Source organism: Notolabrus celidotus, chromosome 18, assembly GCF_009762535.1.
Source record: "Notolabrus celidotus isolate fNotCel1 chromosome 18, fNotCel1.pri, whole genome shotgun sequence".
Taxonomy (NCBI): domain Eukaryota; kingdom Metazoa; phylum Chordata; class Actinopteri; order Labriformes; family Labridae; genus Notolabrus; species Notolabrus celidotus.
In genome coordinates, this window is record NC_048289.1 from 13,830,403 (window position 1) to 13,856,446 (window position 26,044).

At 40.7% G+C, this 26,044-nt stretch overlaps 1 protein-coding gene across 2 annotated transcripts; it reads left to right on the plus strand.

Annotated features, from left to right (window-relative positions):
* Window positions 1-17,717: 17,717 nt before the first annotated feature.
* Window positions 17,718-25,457, plus strand: stub1 (STIP1 homology and U-Box containing protein 1). 2 transcript variants are annotated; one of them, XM_034708123.1, is made up of 8 exons: window positions 17,718-17,860; window positions 18,642-18,863; window positions 19,026-19,224; window positions 19,513-19,678; window positions 19,836-19,911; window positions 20,033-20,089; window positions 20,962-21,078; window positions 23,650-25,457. In XM_034708123.1, the coding sequence occupies exons 2-8, from the start codon at window positions 18,750-18,752 to the stop codon at window positions 23,773-23,775; spliced, it is 855 nt and encodes a 284-aa protein (XP_034564014.1). In that variant the 5' UTR covers window positions 17,718-17,860; window positions 18,642-18,749; the 3' UTR covers window positions 23,776-25,457. The 2 variants fall into 2 exon arrangements, with proteins under 2 accessions (XP_034564014.1, XP_034564015.1); XM_034708124.1 differs by having other exon boundaries at window positions 18,648-18,863.
* Window positions 25,458-26,044: the final 587 nt, after the last annotated feature.

A 26,044-nucleotide genomic window follows, 5' to 3' on the forward strand; every position in this document is an offset into this window, starting at 1 on the left:
AGACTGATTACTAGCTCTCTTCAGAGATAATTAGGCAATTGTTGAAAACACTGGATATATCCTTGGAGGGCAACTGAGGCGCTGTGTCTCATTAATCCCGAAAAACTGAGCTACTTTTTATTTGTCCATGAAATATTTTCTCCTTATACTGAGATAATCATACCATTCAGAAAAACAGAGGATTTTTTTTTGTGTGAATTCAATACACTTTCACCATCCAGACTTGGCATGGAAACAATGAATCACTGTACATTTTTATGAACAATAAAGAGATATTTACATGAATAAAAACAACCCCAATGATACAGCATATCAGAAAATACACCAAGAGAACTTATTATAATTTATAGTAACTACATTATTGCTATAAGTTTCTCATCTCATTTCAAAATGTTCACAAACTTACAAAACAACACAACACAAATGAGAAACTACAGCTAAAAAAGCCTCAAAGTTTAAAAAAGAGAAGAATAAGTGGTCAGTTATTTTCTTCTTCTGCTTGACTGATTCAATCTCCTCCTCCTCCTCCTCTGTGCTCTGTCAGTTGAGTTAGGTCATCCTTGGTTGTGCAGAATATAATTAGCCTGCCTGCACACACACACACACACACACACACACACACACACACACACACCACACACACACACACACACACACACACACACACACACACACACACACAGACTTTAAACTTTAAACTTTAAACCCCCTCTTATACAAAGGCCTGCTTCAGACAATAGGCACATGCCAATACTCTGACCCCCCTCAGCTATCTTCACATGCACAGAAACCTCCCTGTTCATCCTCAGAGCCTCCACCTCTCTGCTCACTCAGGAATAATAATGAGACTGATACAATTACATTTTACCTATCACATTTCACCTCGTATCAGAGGAGTTATCATGGGTGTGACAGGTGCTGGATCTCAGCTAGACCTGTGGAGATTGGAAATCTGCTTTTGCGGATTGCAAAAATTGCACTCAACGTCTTCTCTGTGTATTAAGTTTCAGTGATAAAGTTTATCATGTGTTAATGTTCCACAGTTTCTAAGCTGGATGTGTGAAGTTTGAGCTGAGATTTAGCTTCATAAACCTGTGAAAATGAACGCACTGGATGATGTTGTTATACATACTAACTCCCTTTTTTTTCACCAAGAATGCAAAGTGCGAAATGATATGGCATGGTTATAACGTTTCCCCCTGTGTTTTATCAACAGCTGCAGTTATTGTTGGGCTTTTTCCGCATAGTGTCAAGATTTTGTCTTTTTAAAAAAATGTTTTTCCTTCTTTTCTAACTTAAAGTTTAGGACTTAAAATATCTAAGAATAAACTTGTATAACTTTATAAGAATAAAGTTGGAGTATCATGAGAATAAATTTGTAAGTTTAGCTAAGGTGAGCTTACATGATATTTGAAAGGGGAATATCAGAAGAACAGCGGGTAGCCTGCTCTAATGTGAGGAATGGGGTATCTTGTAAAATTTTACAAAGACTCACAATCTTTTGCACATCAAGTCCATATTGCCAAAAGGAACAGGACTCTGAAAAGATAGTGAGTGAAACGGAGTCTGTTCCAAATACAAGCAGTCCAACAGTCTGTTATTAAGTTAACAGTACAAAGTTATAAAGTGTTTGAAGTACAATGTTTTTCTTGTCAAATAACAATTTCATTAAAATACTGACTTAATTCTTGTTAAATCGGATTTTGTCTTCAAGTAGCTTGTTGCATTAATACTCTACTGATGTGAGAAACAAAAAGTGATAGTGAAACAACAAAGAGTGCAACTTACACTTTAAACATCAGGAGAACAACAAATATCCCTGAATGAAAACCATAATTGCACCTTAAACCTCTCCACATAGCTCCTTTTATCTCCCAACCCTCATCCCTGAGCCTCTTTTCATCTCATTTTCGAAAAATGCCATCACACATGAGGTGCCCCCCCCCCTCTCCACACCTGCACTTCAGCATCCTCTGGCTCATCAATGGAACCTGCCCTTTAAAAACCTATACATCTGTTGCAAATGAGGTGGCCATTGTTAGGAAAGCCCTGAGGGGACCGCCAAAATTTTGCTGTCTCCCCAGCTCCATCGTCGTGAGGAGACCCCCACCCCTAATTACAACACACACACACACACACACACACACACACACACACACACACACACACACACACACACACACACACACACACACACACACACACACACACACACACACCTCTTACTTCAGGGGTATCATATCACCTGTCCCTCGGGGTTTATTGCAGTGCAGGGCTCATGATAACAGGTGGATTTAAATGTATACAACAGGTGGGCTGACTTTTTGGCGGTTTTCTATGTTTTACTGTTATTTTTATGACTCTTTTTTTCCAGTGTTGTGTTTTTTTGTATTTCTATTTTGAGATAATTATTTCACCACATTTGTTTTTTGATCATCCACAAACAAGACTTTGATGGATTTGGAGTGGCCTTAAGTTCCTCTTTATCCTGTTTTGAGGATATTAAAAACTGTGCAAAGCATACCAGAGGCAGTAAATATTTATCCTGCAGCTCTATGTGGTTGTTTGGCTTTATTTTATCCATCTGACCCATGACTCTGATCAACAGAGGAATCTGACAGAAGAGGAAAACAAGAAGTAGAGACAAATCAGTCCGTCCTTTGACTGTGTTACTCTTCAATAGACATAGTTTCTTTCTGCGGTGAAATGTGTCGTCCTGCAGAGCATCAAGAAAGAGCATAAAGGGAACCTGCTGAATAACTAGAGCATGGAGGATAGTCCTGACACATTCATTCATGCATGCATGCATCTACTTGCTTTTTTCCCTCTATTCTTGCACGGACACAGACATAAAAACATTCTTCACACATAGTCCAAAATGAAAGATTTTGGATCTATCTGCACATGTATGCGAGCTAATCAGGGCCTCTTCCAGACAGAAAGCTCAGGGTCACTTAGGGTGAGATGTTTGTGATGGAAATTTGGACGGCAGGCGTAGGAAAACAAAGCTAGAGACAGGACGCCCAAGAGTCGACATACTTTACACATGAGATAACACGCATAGAGGAGTTACAAAAAAATCCTCAAAAATTGAATCACAAAGCCTTCCTTATTCTTATGGCTGATAAAGAGCTTTAAAGCAGGCACTTTCACAAAATTATAAGAGAATAGAAGGGCTTGTAAAAGATTTTGTCTGTAGATTTTGCTCTGAGAGCTCCCATGAACAAAGTTAATCAAGATCTTAAAAGTTGGACTAACTTTAAAATGAAATAGTGTGGATAGATTAAGTTTGATTTAATGCCACACTCATCTTTTTGACTTGCTCAAACACATGAAGGATGTTTTTTTAAAACTTTCAAGACTACATTTTTTTTTCTCTACAAGTTGTCGTAAACAATTAATGCTACCTGTTTTCAAGTTATTTTTCTGCTCTGCATCAACAACAAACAAGCAACAGCTCCTCTGATTGCTGGTGCTTGGCGCCAGCATCAAAGGTGACGTCAGCTCGGCCATTCCTCCAACTTTACCAGACATATAGTGCGTTGATCGAGGTTATCCGATGGAACTGCCGCACCTCACTGAGATATCACACAAAGATGGGATTTAATGGTCCTTCGATCGAGCGCCTCTGAAAAGCCAACCTCTGACCCCCAGCCTTGACCCCCTGTAACCCCTCCCATCCTCCAGGGTCCAGTGCCTGTCACTGGTCATTTGTCAAAGCCTTCGCACTGATCTGATTACCGACCAATTTGGGTTCTGCCGACTACACACTTCTGGGATCAAGACAAGCTGCTTTCAGCAACTTTACATGACAACAAATAGCTAGATTGTTGCGAGAAGGGTAAAGGGACAAGGATTTGATCTATTCAGGCCTTAGAGAAACACAAAACTTAAAACAGACGCCAACCTTGGTGTCCTCCTGTGAGTCTAGAATCTGTGATGGACTGAGGATAAACTGAGGAACTGTGTCCAAACTATTCCAGGAAACTTACTTTAGTCATATGACATGCTGAATCATTGTTCAATATAACAAAGGAGGTAATGTTCAACAGAGGAGGAGAATAATTACATAAATCATCCAAACTAAACATGTCTCTGACCGATCCGATCCAAATCTAATGGAAAACAGATTCAAGACACAGAAACTCCTCTGATTTTATTACTCAGGTATGTCAGTGATTATGTTTGTGGTAACCGGCACAGTTACTAAGGCTGTTCTTCTGTTAGACATACATGTATCTATAATCCATCAGTGAAAACTGATGGTGTGAAGTCTGGTTTATTCTTCTGCATCAAATCTATGCAACCTAACTTTCGGCTGTTCATACTAAAGGTAAAGCGGTGGAGTGGAAGCTGGCTTTTAGCCTCCTTAACATCTACAGTGTCCCTGCCTGTCGGTCCACTCAGCTCTGCCTCTTATTAGGCAAAACTTGTAATCTTAATATCTTCCAACTGAATAAGTCCAGACTGGACTAGCTAGTTCATACCTTGCATGGTATCATTGTTTAGTTGCACAATGCAGCAGATTGCAACTTGATTCTTTTAGTATTATCAGTTTATTAGCAATATCACGCCTTTCATTTTTTTAAATCAAGAATTTATACTTGAATATCATGATTTTTATACCATAGCTTCAGGACGTACATTCTCAAAATCTAAGATTGTTTATTTTAATATGGCCCTAAAACTGCATCGTGCATTAATGAATAAAAGTAAGTTCCATGTTTTGTGAGTGATTTGGATACAAAACATTGTTTTTTTCACTTTCATATCATCGTGAATATCTCCTCAGAGACTGCTAGTTGTCCTTTCTATGTGTGTTAAAAATACATTCTTATTACACAGTCCTAGCCCTGTAAATGTGCCAGCCACACACCACGATTTTAGCCAATTAGCTGCAGGTAGTGTTAGTGCACTCTGACCTCTGCCTGCTACTCGCCTCTCCCACTTCACTTGTTAACACTACACTGCAGCCTCTTTAACATAGGCACCCCAAATGTTCCAAAGTTGCTTTTTCACAAGTCCCTCATAGTGTTAAGCGACTGAGACCTACGCTATGATGATCATTCCTGCATTTATATCAGTGCTGAACAAAAGATGTGCAGCCATCTCTGCTCTTCTAGTCTTGAAAATAATCCCCTTTCCAACCATGGGTGTTTATATTCATACTGTTACATGGCGCTCTTTCAGGTTCCCAGTGGGAGCATTTCTATCTGAGGACATTAATACAAATCAAGAAGTTTAGCTTAAGTTTTTCATCAAAATACAAAAGCTTTAACACTTTCACTTTTTATTGAGTGCTGTAGATATACAAACATGTTCTAATGAGGATGAAGGAAACTTATTGAACAAATTGACCATGAACAAATTTAACATTTTGAAAAGCTGGAAAGTGTTGCAAGTATCAATAAACATGCACAAAACACATTTACCTCATCAATCTGTTCTTACGTGTGAAATGGATATGGCAAAAACCTGTCCTATAGTTTGTGTATCATGTGTCCCCTAATGTATGACTGCTCAGAGAATCCTCTGCAAAGGACTATCAGTGTGCCCTAAGGGACAGTGCAACACACACTCATCCACACCACCCCCAAAACAAACCTCTGTCTGGCCAACACACACACACACACACACACACACACACACACACACACACACACACACACACACACACACACACACACACACACACACGATTAGGCCTCTGCTCATTATGTCTGCTTTAGCTCTTTGGGATTGAGCTGGGTTTTGGGATTGGGGGCTGGGGCAGGGTGGGGCCGGTGACCCTGGAGAGCATGACCTCAGGGGACACTCCTGGAGTTACAAGGGTGTAGCAGGGAGGAGTGGGGGATGGAGGCATCAAGGCAGGGAAAGTAACTTGTTGGTTGGTGCCCCTGCCGGTTGTGTCCTGTGAAGACCCTCATTGATTTTCTATGTGAAAAACACACTGATTAGTCATCTTGAGTTAATTGCATGAGCTCCACCAGAGCTGTAGCTTTTCAGTTGATAATGTGATGAGATCCAACTAAAACAAAGCTTATTAGAATCTTAAAAAAGCCCATCTTGGCTTTTGCAGCCTCTAATTAATAACAATGAGTAAACAAACATTGTTTCCATCTGGAGATGGTTGTCAGTAAGTGAATAGTATTTTTTTATTCAAATGTAGTCCTGATGGATTAGGGGTTGCATTTCCCTCAGCATCCCTTAAATTGTCCAACACAACAGTTTTGATTTCCCTCCAAAACTCTTTTGTCAAACTTCCCCCGTCACTTACAAACTGCATCCGCCTCCACCCCCAGCCGTCACCCATCAATCCACGGTGTGTGGGTGTGTGTGTTTTTGAAAGTGGGGGTGTCTCAGCTAGTGTGTTGTTAACCCCCCAGGGTGTAAAGGATTTTTGGACTAACACTGCAAGTCTCAGAAAACAAACTCTTTTATTAAAGTTTATTGAAGCCTTTCTTCACTATAAATCAATGAAAAAAACGCAGTGCAAACATTTGTTTACTTTGGATCCAGTTAAATATAAAGAAAAATGGCACTTCAAATATCTCTCCAAGTCTTTAAATTAACCATATCTGTCCTGATACTTCCAAGTCTCAGTGGGGATTTTTAGTGATTCCTCCCCCTCCTTTTGTCAGGAAGCTTCATCAGAGCTGCAGAGGTGTGCAGATGATCTATGACCCTTGGGTGTCTCTGGCTTTTCTCTTCCTAGTCTTTAGTTTGGCATCAGCACATCCCCCATTTAACTCCTAACCTAAAGAGTCAACTTTTGCAACCAGGCACATTTGCACAGTTGGTTGTTCATAAGAAATGATTACCAAGCACATTCTCCACCAACAAGCCAGAGAAAATGTCTGGATTGTCAGATACTGCCTGTATTAAATAAAAACTGTCCAAGGATTGAAATAAGTTCCAGCAGGGACTACTAATTTTTATTTTGTCAATGATGATTGCAAATGGAAATCTGCAAATCAATTATGGATGAATAATAAGTGAAAAAACTCTCAGACGTATTACTCTTCATTTTTTATGTTTTGCACTTGAAGGGCACAACTTATAAACCATTTGATGTGACAAAGAGCAAGTATCAAAGTGTACTTATGCTGTATTCCAACATGCACTATACTTCTCAAAAGTTCCAGATATTCTGGGATGGGTTTCATCTGTAAGGCCAATTTCTTCACCAAAATTTGATTTGTACTTTTTCCTTCCAGCCCCCCAACAAGTCAGGTTGAGCAGATATGTGAAGACTGCAGGTAAAAGTCAGGAAAATTCGCTGCTAGCAAATGAGTGGTTAGACGAGAGTACATCAATACCATGCAACCTGTGAAATCTTTTAGCAACTTTTTTTCCAACTCATTCGATGAAAGCTTGATCCACAAATGTTTATTTATTTTGTATTTTTCCATCCATCCATCCATCCATCCATCCATCCATCCATCCATCCATCCATCCATCCATCCATCCATCCATCCATCCATCCATCCATCCATCCTTCCATCCATCCATTCCTCATTACGTAGCTACCCCAATCGGTGTTTGTGTCCCCGAGTTGACTCCATACAAGCAGGAAAACTGCGCTGGTCGGTCGGCCAGCGTCAGTGCACGTGTGTCTGGAGCAGTTTTTCGTGTGGCAGTTAGTTACACTGTGTACACAGCCAACTTGGTACATAGCTTGTAAAAGTGACAGAATTTGTAAATGTTTGCCTTCAGCTGTGACAACAATGAAATAAAGTGACAGTTTGACAAAAGATGCACATGTCTGACGTAAAAAGAAGCTGTTTAATGGGCTGAGATGCAAATTCAAACAATAATTTCCTGCATTTCCATCCTCTTTCAGTTAACACAGAGGAACTATTCATTTGCTTTGGTGTCTGTGATTCATTCAGACCCACTTGAACAAACTGCAATAAGTCTATGAGCCTTTCCCCTTCTCAAAATGAGCAAACCCCCCTAAACAAAGAACCTCCATTGTGGATAAATACTGCTTTTGTTTTACCCATTTGAACCTGAGGTTTCCCTTAACGCTGAGGAGAGTGTGTTCACCCTTTTTCTCTTTTCAGACGATTTGGCGCTGAATAGCGGACAGCGCTGCCAAATGAGAAAACGACTACACAAGCAGAGAGAAAGAGCAGAATCAATCAGGAAGTGGCAGCTTTTTCAACTGTGCCAGAGGAGCAGGGCAACTTCCTGGTCTGGTTGCCAAGGTGACAAGAAGCTCAGCCAACTGGTGCAGTGGGCAGTAGTTGGGGTTTAAAGGGGGGTGGGGGGGCGGAGGCAGATGACGGTTGGGAAATTGGACAAGAGGAGCGAGGATGAGGCAGTTTGAATGTAAGCACAGAGTGCTTCAAACAGCATCCATATTGACACGGGGGGTTCTTTCTGTTTGTAATCCTCTGCAAACAGCCAGTAATCCCCTCAATTATTCCCAATTACACCACTGCTGTGCTGATTCGTCCACACTAAACTTTGTTGCAGAATTTGAATAGAAAATAACTTTTGTTCATCACAGAGAAAGCATTGGCATTACATATAAACAAGATTTATTTGGGGTTTTTTTTGCCAAAAATATTATTCTGAGAAATTAGTACATACCTTAACGCCTGTGTCCATTAGATGAGGATTTTTTTTGCGTTGGCTATGCCTGTTTTCTATATGCAACCAATGCAATTCGGTGTTTTCAGCACTGAGTATCCTAAGCATAAAAACACCCTTGGTGTCAGCTGTTGGTTTTAGTTGCTGCACTCTGCTTTCAGTTGAATATATTTCCGGTTTTGGAACACCCCCATGCTCATCAATGTCACTTTTTCATCCCCAAAGAACCAAAATAAAGAAAGGTGATTTATGATATCAATAAAAATGGTGGTAGTGTATAGGAGAAGCTAACCTTTCATGTTTGTTTGGGGTACAATTACCAGTTCTAGAGCTGCTGCTAATGCTAAGATGCTATTTCTATTACTTTTAATTTTACAGTTCTTTTTTGTAAACTGCCTTTGAGTGAAAGTGAACATAGAGCCTACAGAACAGTTTAAAACAGACTTAAAAATCACAACTAAACAAAGTGAAGCCCGAGTGCCTAGGTACAACTTGCCTCTAGCACCAGTAAGCGCCCAATGAGAAGCGCTCTGACATTGAGGTTGTCCTGGCAAGTTTTTCACTCAATAGTCACAAAATGTATAAAGACGTTTTCTTTTTTTAAATTCCCCTGATTCAAGCTCCTTTAAGAAGTTTTAAGCAGGTTATGAAGCAGACTGAAATCGATACTGATGTCTCTATATGACCCATGCATACATTATACGAGACCACCAGTACAAAATTGACTATTTTTGTGATGTGTTTGACTACTAAAAAAAGGTGGATGATGTCAGAAAACTTAACTTATGCCATTACAGAACAAGGTCGTCAAAGAGATAAGAGGAACCATTTTGTCCACAGAGAATGCCAAAATTGTCACGAATCAAAAGTTCCTCTTGTCTTAATAATCGCACAGCACTTGTAGATTTAGATCAGTCCAATCACAATACCAATAGTCATCTTTTTTCCTCTGCAAAACATAAATCACACTGTTAACTTATTTGTAACACATTTCTGATGCATTATGGGAAATGTTGAGCAAACATGAGTGCATTCTATAAATACACGCCTGTGGGTTTCAGATTAAACAGATGAGGTTTTAAAATAGCACTGTGTGTAAACTTCTCACTGTTAACAGTTTCACATCTCCTGCTTGAATCTAAACTTCCAGAGTTAGTGTGTTTATCCCCATCAGTATGTTTTGGTCTTGAACCCCTCTTTCTACACATGTGGGATCTGGGACTGGTAGGAGTGGTGGGTGTTCTGGGGGGATCATGGGGACCAGAGTGGATGAGATGGGTAAACACAGCTGGGGACACAGCGCTGGTGGGTCTGCAGCTCAATGGCCCCCTTCGCACATTTATCAGTGTGTTTGCTCAGGGGATGTGCCCTAATCTTCACACACTGATCTCTGTGCAGAGCCTCCACAGAGGCCCGACAGGCTGGGATGAAAGTGATCTTGGCCACAGTCACAGGCGCGCTAAGTCCACCAGGGCTATACTTGCATGTTCTTCTCTTTATAAAGGCCCGTATAGGTTATCTGTGGATTTGTCTGTGTGTGTCTGCAGCTCTCTGTGGGTGGGATGCCCCTGATGATATAAACTTCAGCCTTGATCATAATCTGACCTGTCTCTCAGAACATACCCCCTACATATCACTGTCATGAGGTGTCAAGAGTTTACAGCCTCCCCTTCCCAAAGGTCTTATCAACATTTTGCTTTTATCATGCTATTAACATGCAATGTTAAACTAAAACTAAACTCTCTCTCTCTCTGTCTCTCTCTGTCTCTCTCTCTCTCTCTCTCTCTGTATCTCTCCTCTCTCATCTCTCCTCTCTCTCTCCTCTCTCTCTCTCTAATCTCTCTCTCTCTCCTCTCTCTCCTCACTCTCCTATCACTCTCTCCTCTCTCTCTCTCTCCTCTCTCTCTCAACTCTCACTCTCTCTCACTCTCCTCTCTCTCTCGCTAATCTCTCTCTCTACTCTCTGTTTGCATAAAAGTTTGATTATGGAGCGCCATCTGCTGGTGGTTACTGTACTGTGGTGCTCTCTCCGGTCATAGGGTTGGGATGCTGATAACTGGAGGCAGACAGACAGATAAAGCCATAATAATAGAGTCTGAAAAAATTCTTTAAGAATTTCCTCACAAGATATCTCTCTTAAATGTTACAATTATATTTAGCTTCTTAATATTCATTTACAAGGTAACATTATTCAAATGGTCAAGGTGACATATATTCATTTGCTGTAAATGTTTATTTTCTTTGCTGACAGTTAAATGATTCTTTCATGTTAGCAACACATAAATATGGTGGCCCTGAAGGAGAAAACAGATTTACAAAGGATGAAACACTTTTACAAAATTGGAGACACATTTACATTTTGGAAAACATTTTTACATTTTATAAAACAAAATTACATCAGCAAAACACTTTTACCAAGGCCAAGACTAATTTTCATTTAAGAAAACAAATTTACAAAATCAAAAAGACACATTTACAAGCGGTGAGACAAGTTTACAAACGAGGGAACACTTTTAGCATTCCTGAAACAAATGTAAATTCATTTTTAACGGAAAGGGAATGTACCAAACACTGGAAGTGATCCGGTACCAAACAGAGTACCTGTACGAAACGTCGCTCTTATAAGCGGAGCGACCACAGGGGCAAAGGGTGCGGCCACCCCAGGGCCCACGTTCAGCAGGGGCCCCCTACTGAGCAATTTTTTGAAAGGACCGGAACAGCCGATGTCTGTCCCTGTCCACAGTCGGTGTTGTATTTAAAAAACCTTCACACACACACATTTATTTTCAATTTAGAGCAACCTCCCATTGTCGTTCAGTTAATAACCCCCAGAAATCCGTATACACACTTACACACCTGAAAACACATATGGCATTACCATTCAAGATTATTTATCGTATGTTTAAAGATGGGCCCATAAAATGCTTTAAGCTTAGGCGTGCAAACCACAACTATGCTCAACGTATGCCCTTCGTGAAGGTACACTGCTATATAATTCAAACGTTTACAAACAAATCATTAATAATCGCCTTGGAGGCTACAAATAGACTGCGCATTTTTTCTACATCTTACCACTGAAGGTAGCCCAAGTTCCATTAGCTATATCATTCAGCTATGATTATTATTGAATCCTATGTTACGAATAGGGATGCAAATTTTAGTATTTGGAAATGTTAACGATCAATTATCGATTAATCATTTTAAAAAAGCGTAAACGTTTTCTATGTCAAAAACAATGACAAATGTGTTTGTTTTTTTCCCTGAATCAAATTTTCCTTCATGACACAATGTATATAACTGACAGTATTAAACAGCTACGGATTGTATTGAGGCATACAAAATGTTAAACACGCTGAATATCAACGTGTGGAGCAGGCACATGATCTCCGGGGATATAGTGCCTGATCTACTAAGATCTCAAATAACCAGCGCTATATTGCGTGTTCAAACTAAAACACTGCACATGCCTTTTCTGGGCGTGTTGCGGGTGATCTACTATGACTGCGTGCGCAAATGATAACAAGTGCAAAAGTGGTGCGGACTGCCCGATTTTAATGAGGATTTTGCGTGTGCTACCGGCTGTCACCATGGAGAGTTTGAGAGAGCAGAGTGGCCGCAAATGAAAAATGAATTTCGAAGCCATGGACTTGGAGGTCTTGGTGGAAGAGGCAAATAAACACATTGGTGAACTCCAGTGGAGACATCTCAGCGTTGCCAGAAGAAACGTGAATTGGGAGGCCATAGGCCATCTGTGAAAAGGTGAATGCTGTGAGAAAAAACAGAAGATCTGTCGATGAAATAAAAAGAAGATGGCAAGATATCTGCAGAAGAAAAAAGGAAAAACTTTCCCTTAATAAAATCTCAGTGCACTTCTAATATTGGACACATTTAATTACTTCAAAATTAATTAGTTCATTCATGTCTCGTTGAAAATAGAATGGAAACAAATTGTGATTTCATTATCTGCAAAGAAATCGATAGCAGAACAAAATATAAGACCATGCGATGTTTGTTCCACTTGATATAAAATTAAAAGTAATGATGTGTTCGAGTAAGTTCTTAACACTATCAATCGATAGTCGATGATTAGGGTTGAGGTTAAGATAAGGGTTAGGGCTTTAATGAGTGTTAGGGTTATGGTTATGAATAGGGTTTTGATTAGGGTTGGGATTAAGGTTATGGTTAGGGATATGATTAGGATAAGGGTTAGGGTTAGGGTTATGATTAGGGTTAGGATTAGGGTTATGATTAGGGTTAGGGTTAGGATTTGGGTTAGGTTTAGGGTTAGGCTTAGGGTTAGGGTTAGAGTTAGGATTAGGTTAGGGTTAGGATTAGGGTTAGGGTTAGGATTAGGGTTAGGGTTAGGGTTAGGATTAGGGTTAGGATTAGGGTTAGTGTCGGGGTTATGATTAGGGTTATGATTAGGGTTAGGGTTTGGGTTATGGTTAGGGTTATGATTAGGGTTAGGGTTATGATTAAGGTTAGGGTTGGGATTATAACAGGGTAAGGGTTATGATTAGGGTTAGGGTTAGGGTTGGGATTAGGGTTAGGGTTATGAGTAAGGTTGGGGTTATGATTAGGATAAGGGTTAGGGTTAGGGTTATGATTAGGGTTATGATTAGGGTTAGGATTAGGATTAGGGTTAGGTTTAGGGTTAGGGTTAGGGTTAGGGTCATGATTAGGGTTAGGGTAAGGGTTAGGGTTAGGTTTAGGGTTAGGGTAAGGGTTAGGGTTATGATTAGGGTTAGGGTTATGATTCGGGTTAGGGTTAGGGTTAGGATTAGGGTTAGGGCTTGGGTTAGGGTTAGGATTAGGGTTAAGGTTAGGGTTAGGGTTAGGGTTATGATTCGGGTTAGGGTTAGGATTAGGGTTAGGGTTGGGATTAGGGTTAGGGTTATGATTAGGGTTAGGATTAGGGTTAGGGTTATGATTAGGGTTAAGGTTATGATTAGGGTTAGAATTGGGGTTAGGGTTAGTGTTTGGGTTATGATTACGGTTAGGGTTAGGATTAGGGCTAGGGTTGGGGTTAGGGTTAGGGTTAGGATTAGGGTTAGGATGAGGATAAGGTTTAGGGTTAGGGTTAGGGTTAGGGTAAGGGTTAGGGTTAGGGTTAGGGTAAGGGTAAGGGTTAGGGTTAGGGTAAGGGTTAGGGTAAGGGTTAGGGTTAGGGTAAGGGTTAGGGTTAGGGTTAGGGTAAGGGTTAGGGTTAGGGTTAGGGTAAGGGTTAGGGTAAGGGTTAGGGTTATGATTAGGGTTAGGGTTAGGGTTATGGTTAGGGTTATGATTAGTGTTAGGGTTATGGTTAGGGTTATGACTAGGGTTAGGGTTATGATTAGGGTTGGGGTTATGATTAGGGTTGGGGTTAGGATTAGGGTTAGGGCTTGGGTTGGGATTTGGGTTAGGGTTATGATTAGGGTTAGGATTAGGGTTAGGGTTAGGATTAGGGTTAGGTTTAGGGTTATGATTAGGGTTATGATTAGTGTTAGGGTTATGGTTAGGGTTATGACTAGGGTTAGGGTTATGATTAGGGTTAGGGTTGGGGTTACAAACAGGGTAAGGGTTATGATTAGGGTTGGGGTTATGATTAGGGTTGGGGTTATTATTAGGGTTAGGGTTATGATTCGGGTTATGGTTATGATTAGGGTTAGGGTTAGGGTTGGGATTAGGGTTAGGGCTTGGGTTAGGGTTAGGATTAGGGTTAAGGTTAGGATTAGGGTTAGCATTGGGGTTAGGGTTATGGTTAGGATTAGGGTTAAGGTTAGGATTAGGGTTAGGATTGGGGTTAGGGTTATGGTTAGGGTTATGATTAGGGTTAGGGTTAGGGTTAGGATTAGGGTTAGGGTTGGGATTAGGGTTAGGGTTATGATTAGGGTTAGGATTAGGGTTAGGGTTATGGTTAGGATTAGGGTTAGCATTGGGGTTAGGGTTATGGTTAGGATTAGGGTTAGGGCTTGGGTTAGGGTTAGGATTAGGGTTAAGGTTAGGGTTAGGGTTAGGGTTATGATTCGGGTTAGGGTTAGGATTAGGGTTAGGGTTGGGATTAGGGTTAGGGTTATGATTAGGGTTAGGATTAGGGTTAGGGTTATGATTAGGGTTAAGGTTATGATTAGGGTTAGAATTGGGGTTAGGGTTAGTGTTTGGGTTATGATTACGGTTAGGGTTAGGATTAGGGCTAGGGTTGGGGTTAGGGTTAGGGTTAGGATTAGGGTTAGGATGAGGATAAGGTTTAGGGTTAGGGTTAGGGTTAGGGTAAGGGTTAGGGTTAGGGTTAGGGTAAGGGTAAGGGTTAGGGTAAGGGTTAGGGTAAGGGTTAGGGTTAGGGTAAGGGTTAGGGTTAGGGTTAGGGTTAGGGTTAGGGTAAGGGTTAGGGTTAGGGTTAGGGTAAGGGTTAGGGTAAGGGTTAGGGTTATGATTAGGGTTAGGGTTAGGGTTATGGTTAGGGTTATGATTAGTGTTAGGGTTATGGTTAGGGTTATGACTAGGGTTAGGGTTATGATTAGGGTTGGGGTTATGATTAGGGTTGGGGTTAGGATTAGGGTTAGGGCTTGGGTTGGGATTTGGGTTAGGGTTATGATTAGGGTTAGGATTAGGGTTAGGGTTAGGATTAGGGTTAGGTTTAGGGTTATGATTAGGGTTATGATTAGTGTTAGGGTTATGGTTAGGGTTATGACTAGGGTTAGGGTTATGATTAGGGTTAGGGTTGGGGTTACAAACAGGGTAAGGGTTATGATTAGGGTTGGGGTTATGATTAGGGTTGGGGTTATTATTAGGGTTAGGGTTATGATTCGGGTTATGGTTATGATTAGGGTTAGGGTTAGGGTTGGGATTAGGGTTAGGGCTTGGGTTAGGGTTAGGATTAGGGTTAAGGTTAGGATTAGGGTTAGCATTGGGGTTAGGGTTATGGTTAGGATTAGGGTTAAGGTTAGGATTAGGGTTAGGATTGGGGTTAGGGTTATGGTTAGGGTTATGATTAGGGTTAGGGTTATGATTCAAGTTAGGGTTAGGGTTAGGATTAGGGTTAGGATTAGGGTTAGGGCTTGGGTTAGGATTAGGGTTAAGGTTAGGGTTAGGGTTATGACTAGGGTTAGGGTTATGATTAGGGTTAGGGTTGGGGTTACAAACAGGGTGAGGTTTATGATTAGGGTTGGGGTTATGATTAGGGTTGTGGTTATTATTAGGGTTAGGGTTATGATTCGGGTTAGGGTTATGATTAGGGTTAGGGTTAGGGTTGGGATTAGGGTTAGGGCTTGGGTTAGGGTTAGGATTAGGGTTAAGGTTAGGATTAGGGTTAGCATTGGGGTTAGGGTTATGGTTAGGATTAGGGTTAAGGTTAGGATTAGGGTTAGGATTGGGGTTAGGGTTATGGTTAGGGTTATGATTAGGGTTAGGGTTATGATTCGAGTTACGGTTAGGGTTAGGATTAGGGTAAGGATTAGGGTTAGGGCTTGGGTTAGGGTTAGGATTAGGGTTAAGGTTAGGATTAGGGTTAGGATTGGGGTTAGGGTTATGATTAGGGTTAAGGTTAGGGTTAGGGTTAGGGTTATGATTCGGGTTAGGGTTATGATTAGGGTTAGGATTAGGGTTATGGTTAGGGTTAGGGTTAGGGTTAGGATTAGGGTTAAGGTTAGGATTAGGGTTAGGATTGGGGTTAGGGTTATGATTAGGGTTAGGATTAGGGTTATGGTTAGGGTTAGGGTTAGGGTTAGGATTAGGGTTAAGGTTAGGATTAGGGTTAGGATTGGGGTTAGGGTTATGGTTAGGGTTATGATTAGGGTTAGGGTTATGATTAGGGTTAGGGTTGGGGTTACAAACAGGGTAAGGGTTATGATTAGGGTTGGGGTTATTATTAGGGTTAGGGTTAGGGTTGGGATTCGGGTTAGGGTTAGGGTTAGGATTAGGGTTAGGGTTATGATAAGGGTTAGGGTTAGGATTAGGGTTAGGGTTATGATTAGGGTTAGGGTTAGGGTTATGATTAGGGTTAGGGTTATGGTTAGGGTTATGATTATGATTAGGGTAAGGGTTATGATTAGGGTTAGGGTTATTATTACGGTTAGGGTTAGGGTTGGTATTAGGGTTAGGGTTATGATTAGGGTTAGGGTTGGGGTTACAAACAGGGTAAGGGTTATGATTAGGGTTGGGGTTATTATTAGGGTTAGAGTTAAGGTTGGGATGAGGGTTAGGGTTATGATTCGGGTTAGGGTTGGGGTTGGGATTAGGGTTAGGGTTAGGGTTATGATTAGGGTTAGGGTTATGATTAGGGTTAGGGTTATGATTAGGGTTATGTTTATGATTAGTGTTAAGGTTATGATTATGGTAAGGGTTAATGTTAGGATTAGGGTTAGGGTTAAGTTTAGGATTAGGGTTAGGTTCATGATAAGGCATATGGTTATGATTAGGTTTATGAATAGGGTAAATATTAGGGTTAGGTTTAGTGTTAGGGTTAGGGTTATGATTAGGGTTAGGGTTATTAATAAGGTTATAGTTATGAATAGGGTTATGATTAGGGTTAAGGTTATGATTATGGTAAGGGTTAATGTTAGGATTAGGGTTAGGGTTAGGATTAGGATTAGGTTTAAGATTTGTGTTAGGGTTAGGGTTTTGAATAGGGTAAAGGTTATGATTAGTGTTATGGTTAAGAATAGGGTTAATAGGGTAATTTGACTACCAGAAGGGCCCTTGAGGATGCCCCGCCCCCTTTGCGCTGAGAGTCCAGCTCCGCCCCTAGTCGCTCCATTTGGTTTATTTTATACAGCCTGTGCTTCATCCAAACAAAACTAAATGACCCTTCACTTGATCACTCCGGGATCACTTCCGGTGTTTGGTACATTCGTTATCCCTTAAAAACAAATGTAAATTTATTCAGAAATGGTAAAAGTGTTCCGCCGTCTGTGAAATTGTGTCACGGCTTGTAAAAGTGTTTTTTGATTTTGTAAATTTGTTTACTTAAATATAATTTTTTTTTGTCCTACTTTGTAAAAGTGTTTCATCTTCTTTAAATTTGTTTCGACCTTCAGGGCCACCGTGCATCAGCATAGATTGTATGAAACAATCTACAGACAATTTTACAGTCTATGTATGAAACAGATAAAACACAGCGTTATTAAAAGGTCCCTTCGGCTTCCGTCGACGTCGCGTCAGCGCTTGACGTCAACATAACAACAACCTGTCATGACAGCTCGTATATGAAAAAAAATATCGATTAACATTTGAATTTATATCATATTTATACGTTTTCACCTGGATGCAAGATTTCTTTTTCAAGGTAAGATCTAACAACCCCTCCTCCTTAGAATCAGAACTTAATTAACCCGGAAGCTGGCTCAGATTTAACTCAATATGCTGTGTAGCAAACAGGCTAACCTAGCATTAGCTGGTTTTCTGAGGTTGGTACCCGGCGTTGTGCTAAATGTTACGATATATTTCCAGGCCCATGTTGGGTAATGTGAAAGCTAAAGAATCCCAAACAGCTGCTGATCAGAAGGTGAATATTGTATCTTGTATGATACAGTAGCTTACCATGCTAGCTTAGCTAACGAGCTAACATCTCAGCACCGATCTCTTGCCTCTTTTGAAACTAAAGTTAATTACATTTTAAACCAGTGTCAAAATGTTGTGCAACAAACACATGTAACTCAAATATCACTGAGTCAAACTCCAATATTCTTAAGTACAGTGACTTGTTTATAACCTTTAACCATCCTCGTATAGCAGCAGGGGTGTAACGTTACAGTTTAAAGTCCTGCTGTGATGATATGATCGGTGAGTGTATAATGTTTTCTGAAGGCTTTGCTTCTCATTTAGTCCACACTAATGTCCGTCACGTAAATAGGTAATTCGCCGGTACTGTAGCCACCCTGCTGCATATTGGAGCAGTGTGCACACTCAGCAAATCACACGAATGCTTTTTGGGGTGGCATCTCACACTACTGCACCTAATTCAGTCAAGACGCGCATTGCAGGTACAATGCAGTGTGTGTGCGTGTGCAAGCCGTGAATGGTGACCTAACTTTACTTGCTCTGTGTCTCTGATTCTGGTTCGTGAGGTCCAGGAGGGACAGGGCATTCTTGAACCTGTCAGCTAGCCAGCCGAAGAGACGGGGAACAGGATAGGGAAGCAGGGCGAGGCGGGCCCCGCGGAGCCGGTGGAGAAGATGGCCGGCAGCCCGGAGAAGAGTTCCACCGCGCAGGAGCTAAAGGAGCAGGGCAACCGACTGTTCTTGTGCCGCAAGTACCAGGAGGCTGCTACATGCTACAGTAAAGCTATTGTGAGTAGCTGTCATCGTGATAGAGATAGAGAACACAAATGAGTGCCTGATCATGTACTTAAAGAAGTATTGGAATGGATGTGTTTTTTTCCAAAATGTACTAATCTGCAGTGCTGGAACATTACTATACATGTGTAATGCCTGGTTTGTCCCGTCTCCCAGAATCGTAATCCATCTGTGGCAGTGTACTACACAAACAGGGCTCTCTGCCATGTGAAGCTGCAGCAGCATGACAAGGCCCTGGCAGACTGTAAGCATGCACTGGAGCTGGACAGCCAGTCAGTAAAGGCCCACTTCTTCTTGGGCCAGTGTCACCTAGAGCTGGAGAACTACGATGAGGCAATCGGCAACCTGCAGAAAGGTCAGAATGAAATTGTGAAAGATGGTGCAATGTTTTGCAGTAGAGGTTTAGAAGCATCTTGCTTGTATGTTGCACAATATTACTTGTGTATTTCCTCATTATTGCGTGACCCCATGTGTTTCTGTCTTTACAAACTCAGTTATTCTCAGTGCTATCAGTGGTCTAAGTGGCCAAAATTTTTGCAGCTGGCTTTAGAACCCCCCCCCACAATTTATTGAAGGAAAGAAAACTGCGGAAGTAGCTTTAATGGTAAACAAGTGTCGCTGTTGTGACGCTATTCTTCAACAGCTTACAACCTGGCAAAAGAACAGAGGCTGAACTTTGGAGACGACATCCCCAGCGCCTTGCGCATTGCAAAGAAAAAACGTTGGAATAGCATCGAAGAGAAGCGCATCAATCAGGAGAATGAATTACACGCTTATCTGACCAAACTCATCCTGGCTGAGAAGGAAAGGTGAGGCTTCTTATTTTATGTGGCAATGATCTCTTGATGAAGGCTTTTGATCACTGTAATGAGTCTGTAATGTGGGTATCATTTTTTTTTTTTTCTGAGAGAAAGCATTACTCATTTTAACTTTGTGTTTATTGTTTATAACCTTGTGTTTATGTAGAGAACAAGAAGAATACAAAGAGAAACAGGATGACAATCAAAATGGAGGAGATGTGGCAAAGATTGCCTCTAAACATGTACGTTTAACTGATGTGTTAAGCTTACTCTGCTGCCATGGTTTAAATAAACAAACAATTATTATATATTCTAAATTAATATTGATGATCACGTTCTGACATACAAATGTGCCCCATTCAGGACAAGTATCTTATGGACATGAATGAGCTCTTTTCTCAAGTGGATGAGAAAAGAAAAGTGAGTATAAGAATGCCTTAAATATAGCTGAGCATGTCATGGTGTATAATTGTATTTTATCAGCCAGTCATTTCCTGCACCCACTTATGCCTATTATAAGAGGAGCGGAGCATCTCCACCATCAAGCATAGGTCACCAGCGTCATCCGTCACTGAGCTTACAGACACTGATCCCATTCACCCACACAAATGCATCTTTGCTGACGGTACACACCTACTTCACACTGTGTTCTTTAAACGTTGACATGGTAACAAGGGGAACAGACAGAAGCACACTGCACAGATGTTTGCAGGTATGATCACTTGTTTCAGATGCTGTTTTTATGATGTAGGATGTAGATTTTGTGTCTGCATTTTTCATTGGTTGTATTTTTGGGCTGTTGTTAATGCTTGTGAGGGCATTTGTGAGAGATGCACTTTTGCTAAAGCCAGACATGCCAGGGGTTATGTTGTATTACCAGCCCAGCTGTTTCTATGGTAACCATCAGTATTTTGTTTGCAAGGGTGCACAGAGATTCAGTATCCATGCTGTACATATCCGTTGACTGAATTAAGGTAGTTACAATGACACCTCACAGACTGCAGACGGTGTTTGTCCTCTGTGGGTGCTAAAGGGATGAAGGATGTTTTAACTGTATAATAACGGTGTTAGTACTGAATTGATTTAAAAAGAACTCTTAACATGGAAATAATGATGCGTTTTATGAGGTGAAAAGCTGATGTTGATGGCCTGCGAAACAGAAGTTTGTAGTTGAACTGTTATGTGTGAAATAAGATCAATCAAGGACAAGATTTAAACTAAATCAATTCATCACATATTGCAATGCTGAATATTTCATTGGTTTTCCCCTTTATTTTTTTACCATTATTCAGAAGCGGGAGATCCCTGATTACCTGTGTGGGAAGATCAGTTTCGAACTGATGAGGGAGCCCTGCATCACACCCAGTGGCATCACCTATGATCGTAAGGACATTGAAGAGCACCTACAGGTAAAGTCATCATTGTCTTTATCAGCTGATTGATTGATCTCTCTCAGAGTTGACATGTTTAGTTTGTGACATCTGGTGTTGAAAATTACAGATGTCACAGTGCAGGGTGGAAAAAGTATGTGAACTCTTCGATTTAATAAATGGTTGACCCTCCTTTGGCAGCAAAAACCTCAACCAAACGTTTCCTATAAATGCAGATCAGACCTGAAGAACGCTCAGGAGGAATTTTGAACCATTACTCTTTACAAAACTATTTCAGTTCAGAAATATTCTTGGGATGCCTGATGCAAATCGCTCTCTTGAGGTGCATCTCATACGCGTTGAGGTCAGGACTCTGACTGGGCCACTCCAGAAGGTGTATTTTCATCTGTTGAAGCCATTCTGTTGTTGGTTTACTTCTGTGCTTTGGGTCGTTGTCCTGTTGCATCCCCCATCTTCTGTTGAGCATCAATTGATGGAACGATGGCCTTAAGTTCTCCTGCCCTCAGCCTTTTAGCTCATAAACTCCAGCCAACTTATGTGCACAAAATGTTTGCCTTTAAAACTACCTGAAGTAAATATGTGGAAATACAGTCAGTGCAGAAAACTCACAGAGAAGCCAAAGTAACTGCCACAGGGTGAACAGGAAATACTGTGTTTTTTTGTGTTTTAAGTAAACTTATTTTCCTTCACTAACACATTTCTGTTATTGTCAAGTCAAATTCAGAGACGTGTGTTTGAATTGCATGTAGACTGCCTCTTCATTAAGGTTCATCTGTTTGACACACTCGTCATATTGAAACAAATAATGACCTCAAAGATTTGAATCCTACCAGCAGCTGAATCCTAATAGTTTATTGTTATTATTTGGGCTGTCCAAGTTAACGTTTTAAAAACACATTCATGCAAATTCCTTTTAGCACCACTGATTATTAAAAAAAAACTGCTAACCCATGCATGTTCTGCAATTATGTCCCCGGCCTGCCCCATGGGAAATCAGGAAGTGATGCAGCAGTAACGTTGTGGATGGCAGCCACAAACAAACCTCCTTAAGCAGAAATGGATAAAGAAACAGGTCTTTTGAGTAGCAAGTTTAACTTCAAAGCTCTGCCAGATGAGTCCCTGAACAAGACCAAAGTTATTAGCATTTACTTTCGATGTAAACTGAGTTAATACCAGAGTATGATGGAAGTTTGTCAGGCTGAGTAACAAGTTTTTCTGTTCAGAGGCTTTCCTTTCCTATTTTTGAACACAAAAGTTTAGAGAGGGACAGAGTTTCAATGCTTAATATTTTTGTGTTTGTCTGGAAACATTCTAGAATTTGAGCCATAAAGAACACATATCACACATAAGCTATGAACAGCCACATATCCCTTATAACCTACATTTACCAGCAAAACACTGACGCTATGATCCAACAAATCAAAATTTAAAATTCAAAATGAATTGATTTAATTATTAATTTGATCGTGTACTGACACAGTGAGTCAATGCCAACCTGCTGCACTAAGGGAGAGTGGGGGAGATTAAGAGAGAGACCACTGTTAATACAGTTACTTATTTATTTGTTGTTATCATGCATATTCTATACCATATAATGTTTATTTCCATCTTTAAAGGCAGCACAAGCTGCAGAGCCCTCCCCGTCCCTCCTGTCACTCAGAGCGGAGTTACAAAGTAGACCACCTAAACAGAACAACAACAAAAGGAACAACAAAAGGAACAAGACAGATTAATCAAGCAGACAGATAGACAGATTTAAAGTTTTGTACTGACAATTACACACACAAAAAATCCATAAACTTTTATCATACTCTCCCCTTTCTGTTGTTCATCCCCACATGCAGTACCTCAACTGGGGTGCATAGCATGAGATAAGCAGTCACCTTTTCTACCGTCTTTCTCTTTCAGAAGTTGCTGTTTGGCTATGTTTCTTCTTAAAACCAATGGAGAAGTATTTTCTTGTTGCTTTAGTTGAGCTGCTTTGAGTCTGACAGCATGCAGGTCCTACTGTTTTCTCTGTGCTGCTATGTTGATCAGTAACTGTGTCATGGTGTTTGGAAGAAAGTAAAATCTGAATCGGGTGATTGGCTGCACCTTGTCTTGCATTTGATTGATCATTGCAGAATTGCTTTACGATGATAAAACAATATGCTCGGTGGGTTCAGCCCATCAAAACATGGGTCTTGTTTCCCAAACAGAGTCTGAGGGGCTCGTTTGCCTGTAGATTGCCAGCATGCCTTCATAGTTTCACACTTGTGATCGAGTGGGCAGCCTACAGCCTTCACCTTTAATAAGCACCTGTACATGTTTTTAATGCAGAGACTCAACGTTCTGATGCAGACGTGCTAAACGAAAGGGCACGTCTGCCAAATAGTATAAACCCAACGCATTACCATGCTACATATGTGAAGTAGGACAATTGAATAAGTCTTACCTAAGGAAAATATGCACTAGCCTTGAATTCTAACTATGTGGAACATTTCCTTATTAACACTCTGATCCTACTTGTAGCTTTATCTACATGAATATTAAAACCTCTTGTCTTTGGATGGATTGCTAACGTTACCCTGTTACCTGCTCTGTGTGCAGCGAGTGGGTCATTTTGATCCAGTCACCAGAAGTCCTCTGACCCAGGACCAGCTGATCCCCAACCTGGCCATGAAGGAAGTCATTGATGCCTTTATCCAGGAGAACGGCTGGGTGGAGGACTACTGAAGGGACCCCTCCTTGCTTCCATCTCTCCACCATAACCCCCCAAATACTCCACACAAAGCCTGGACAACACGAGACTCTGAGAACAGATCACCCTCTTGCCTGGATATGAACTTTACACAAGCGGGAAAAGCCAGATTATGGACTACCAAAATGGGAGCCATGTTTCTCTGTCCGCCTCACCCCCCCTCCCCATTTTATCTTTGCTGTAAAACTTCCCGCTCCAATCTTCTGAGGCTTGATGTTTCAGGCCTGCTTGTCCCTTTAAAAACCCTTCATTCTGCTCTTTCTCTACTCTCTCTATCACTTCCTGTCATTGTATTTCTAGGCTTTCAAGCTTGACTCCTTTCTTTACTCAATAAGGGGCCACGTTCTCAGGTCTCTCTTTCTCCCTCCCTCTCTTCCTGCTCTGTCTCTCTTTCTCTGAGTGCCACAATTCTATTAAAGCATCAGCATTGCACTCCAGTCTTTCACAGAAACCACCAATATTTAAAAAAAAATGTCACATGGTGGTTAAATTTATTAGATATTGGCCTTTATTTGGCATTTACTCCAGTATTCCTTTTTTAATTTCTTTTGTTTAGCAGTGGGATTTTGTCCACTTCTTGATGTACATTTGCTGAAGTGGGACCTCAAATGCCAAAAACCTGTTCTCACGAGGGTGACCAGTTTGTATGCAAGTTTTACATTATGATACATGAAAAATAGTCCTAGAGAATTTAGTCCCTACTCCCCACATGTCTCCATACTGTAGGGTTTTAAGTAGAGTATTATGTTTCTTTGCATATCAATCACAGCCCATAACAGACAATTTAAATAATCTGAATGTATGCATAATCTACCCTTTAGGTTTAGGTTTGAACTACGCTAATTCATTTTTTTTTATCAGGACAATGAACAAAGGTTTTCAGGAAAAGCGGCCTTGAACTGGATACAAAAAATGAATGGAAGTAACTGCTGCTCAGAAAAAAAACAGATTCACATTGCTGGATTTTAATTGAAAGTGTTGAAATGTTTGAATTTTGATGGCTGACATCAGCTGCTGTGGTTGATGTTTAAATGGTCTGTGCTGTCTGTGTCGATCATAGAATCAAAAATGTGTTTGGACGTCGTGTTTGGCTCGTGCTGTTTGCCTGGATTGACATCGGATCTCACATCAAGCATGAAGTGAATTTTCTTTTTTCTATCAAAGGCCAGAAGATGTGATTTATCTCGCCTTCTTTGCTGTTAATTTGACACACCTTCCCCTTAAAGTGTGACATTCAGACGGATAACGGTTGCAACAGCGTACAAAAATCAGTCATCCTCCTCTGTTAGAAATGCTGGAAGAGTTCTGACCATCGGTTCTCGTTCATACCAAGCTTATTCTCAGTTCAGTACTTTTATTTTACCTGTTTTTCAGCTGAATGTGTGTCTGTGGTGACCCAGGCCTGTTGGTGGTTTGTGTCGGCATGCAGGCCGTGTAAATAAGTTGCTTGTGTATCTCAGATTTTATTTCTTGACAACATAGGTTTCTTGTTTTTGTTGAGAAATCCTAGAGCTTGACAAACTGTATTAAATGTAGATATGTTGATAACATGAATGCCTGGTTCCATTTTCATTTGTCCCCATTAAACCCTGAACTTTGAGTTTTGTTTGTTGTGTTTTTGACACAAGATTATCATTAAAGAGATACCAAGTATGAAGACGACTCTACTCTTGTTCATTTCTACAAACCCGATTCCAACAAAGTTGGGACACTGTGTAAAATGTTGCGAAAAACAGATTTGGATTGTTTGTTATCATTCAAACCCTATATCTGATTGAAAATAGTGCTGGGACAACATGTCTCTACATGACTAGGTATGAAAAGGGCATTCTAGAGAGGCGGATTTTCTCAGAAGTAAAGATGGGAAGAGATTCACCATTCTGTAAGAGGCTGTGTGAGCAAATAACCAAAAAATGTTCCTTTGTATGAAATTGCAAATAATTTGGGGATAGTACACAGCTTCATTACTAAAGTCAAAGTATAGATCCTCCAGGTCAAATATTACTCCAATACAAGTGAAAGTTGGGAAACAAGGAGAACATTCCAAACCATACATACATACCATTCTTCATTTCAAAAACCTCTAACACGGGCTGAAGATATGACCATGGGTGTTCAGGTGGAGAATTATAGCCATCATTACCACCTCTAAATTAACTGCCTGATCTGAGTGAATTTTGCTCTGTGTTTGCTCCACGTTCAACCGTGGAGACGCATGATATACAGGTACAACTAAACCACTGA

What these genes read in the sequence shown, in the direction of transcription:
- stub1 (XM_034708123.1), top strand. Translation starts at nt 18,750, where the DNA reads ATGGCCGGCAGCCCGGAGAAGAGTTCCACCGCGCAGGAGCTAAAGGAG. An exon ending in CAAAGATTGCCTCTAAACAT is followed by an intron (nt 19,912 to 20,032) that starts GTACGTTTAACT and finishes TGCCCCATTCAG; the next exon opens with GACAAGTATCTTATGGACAT. An exon ending in ACATTGAAGAGCACCTACAG is followed by an intron (nt 21,079 to 23,649) that starts GTAAAGTCATCA and finishes CTCTGTGTGCAG; the next exon opens with CGAGTGGGTCATTTTGATCC.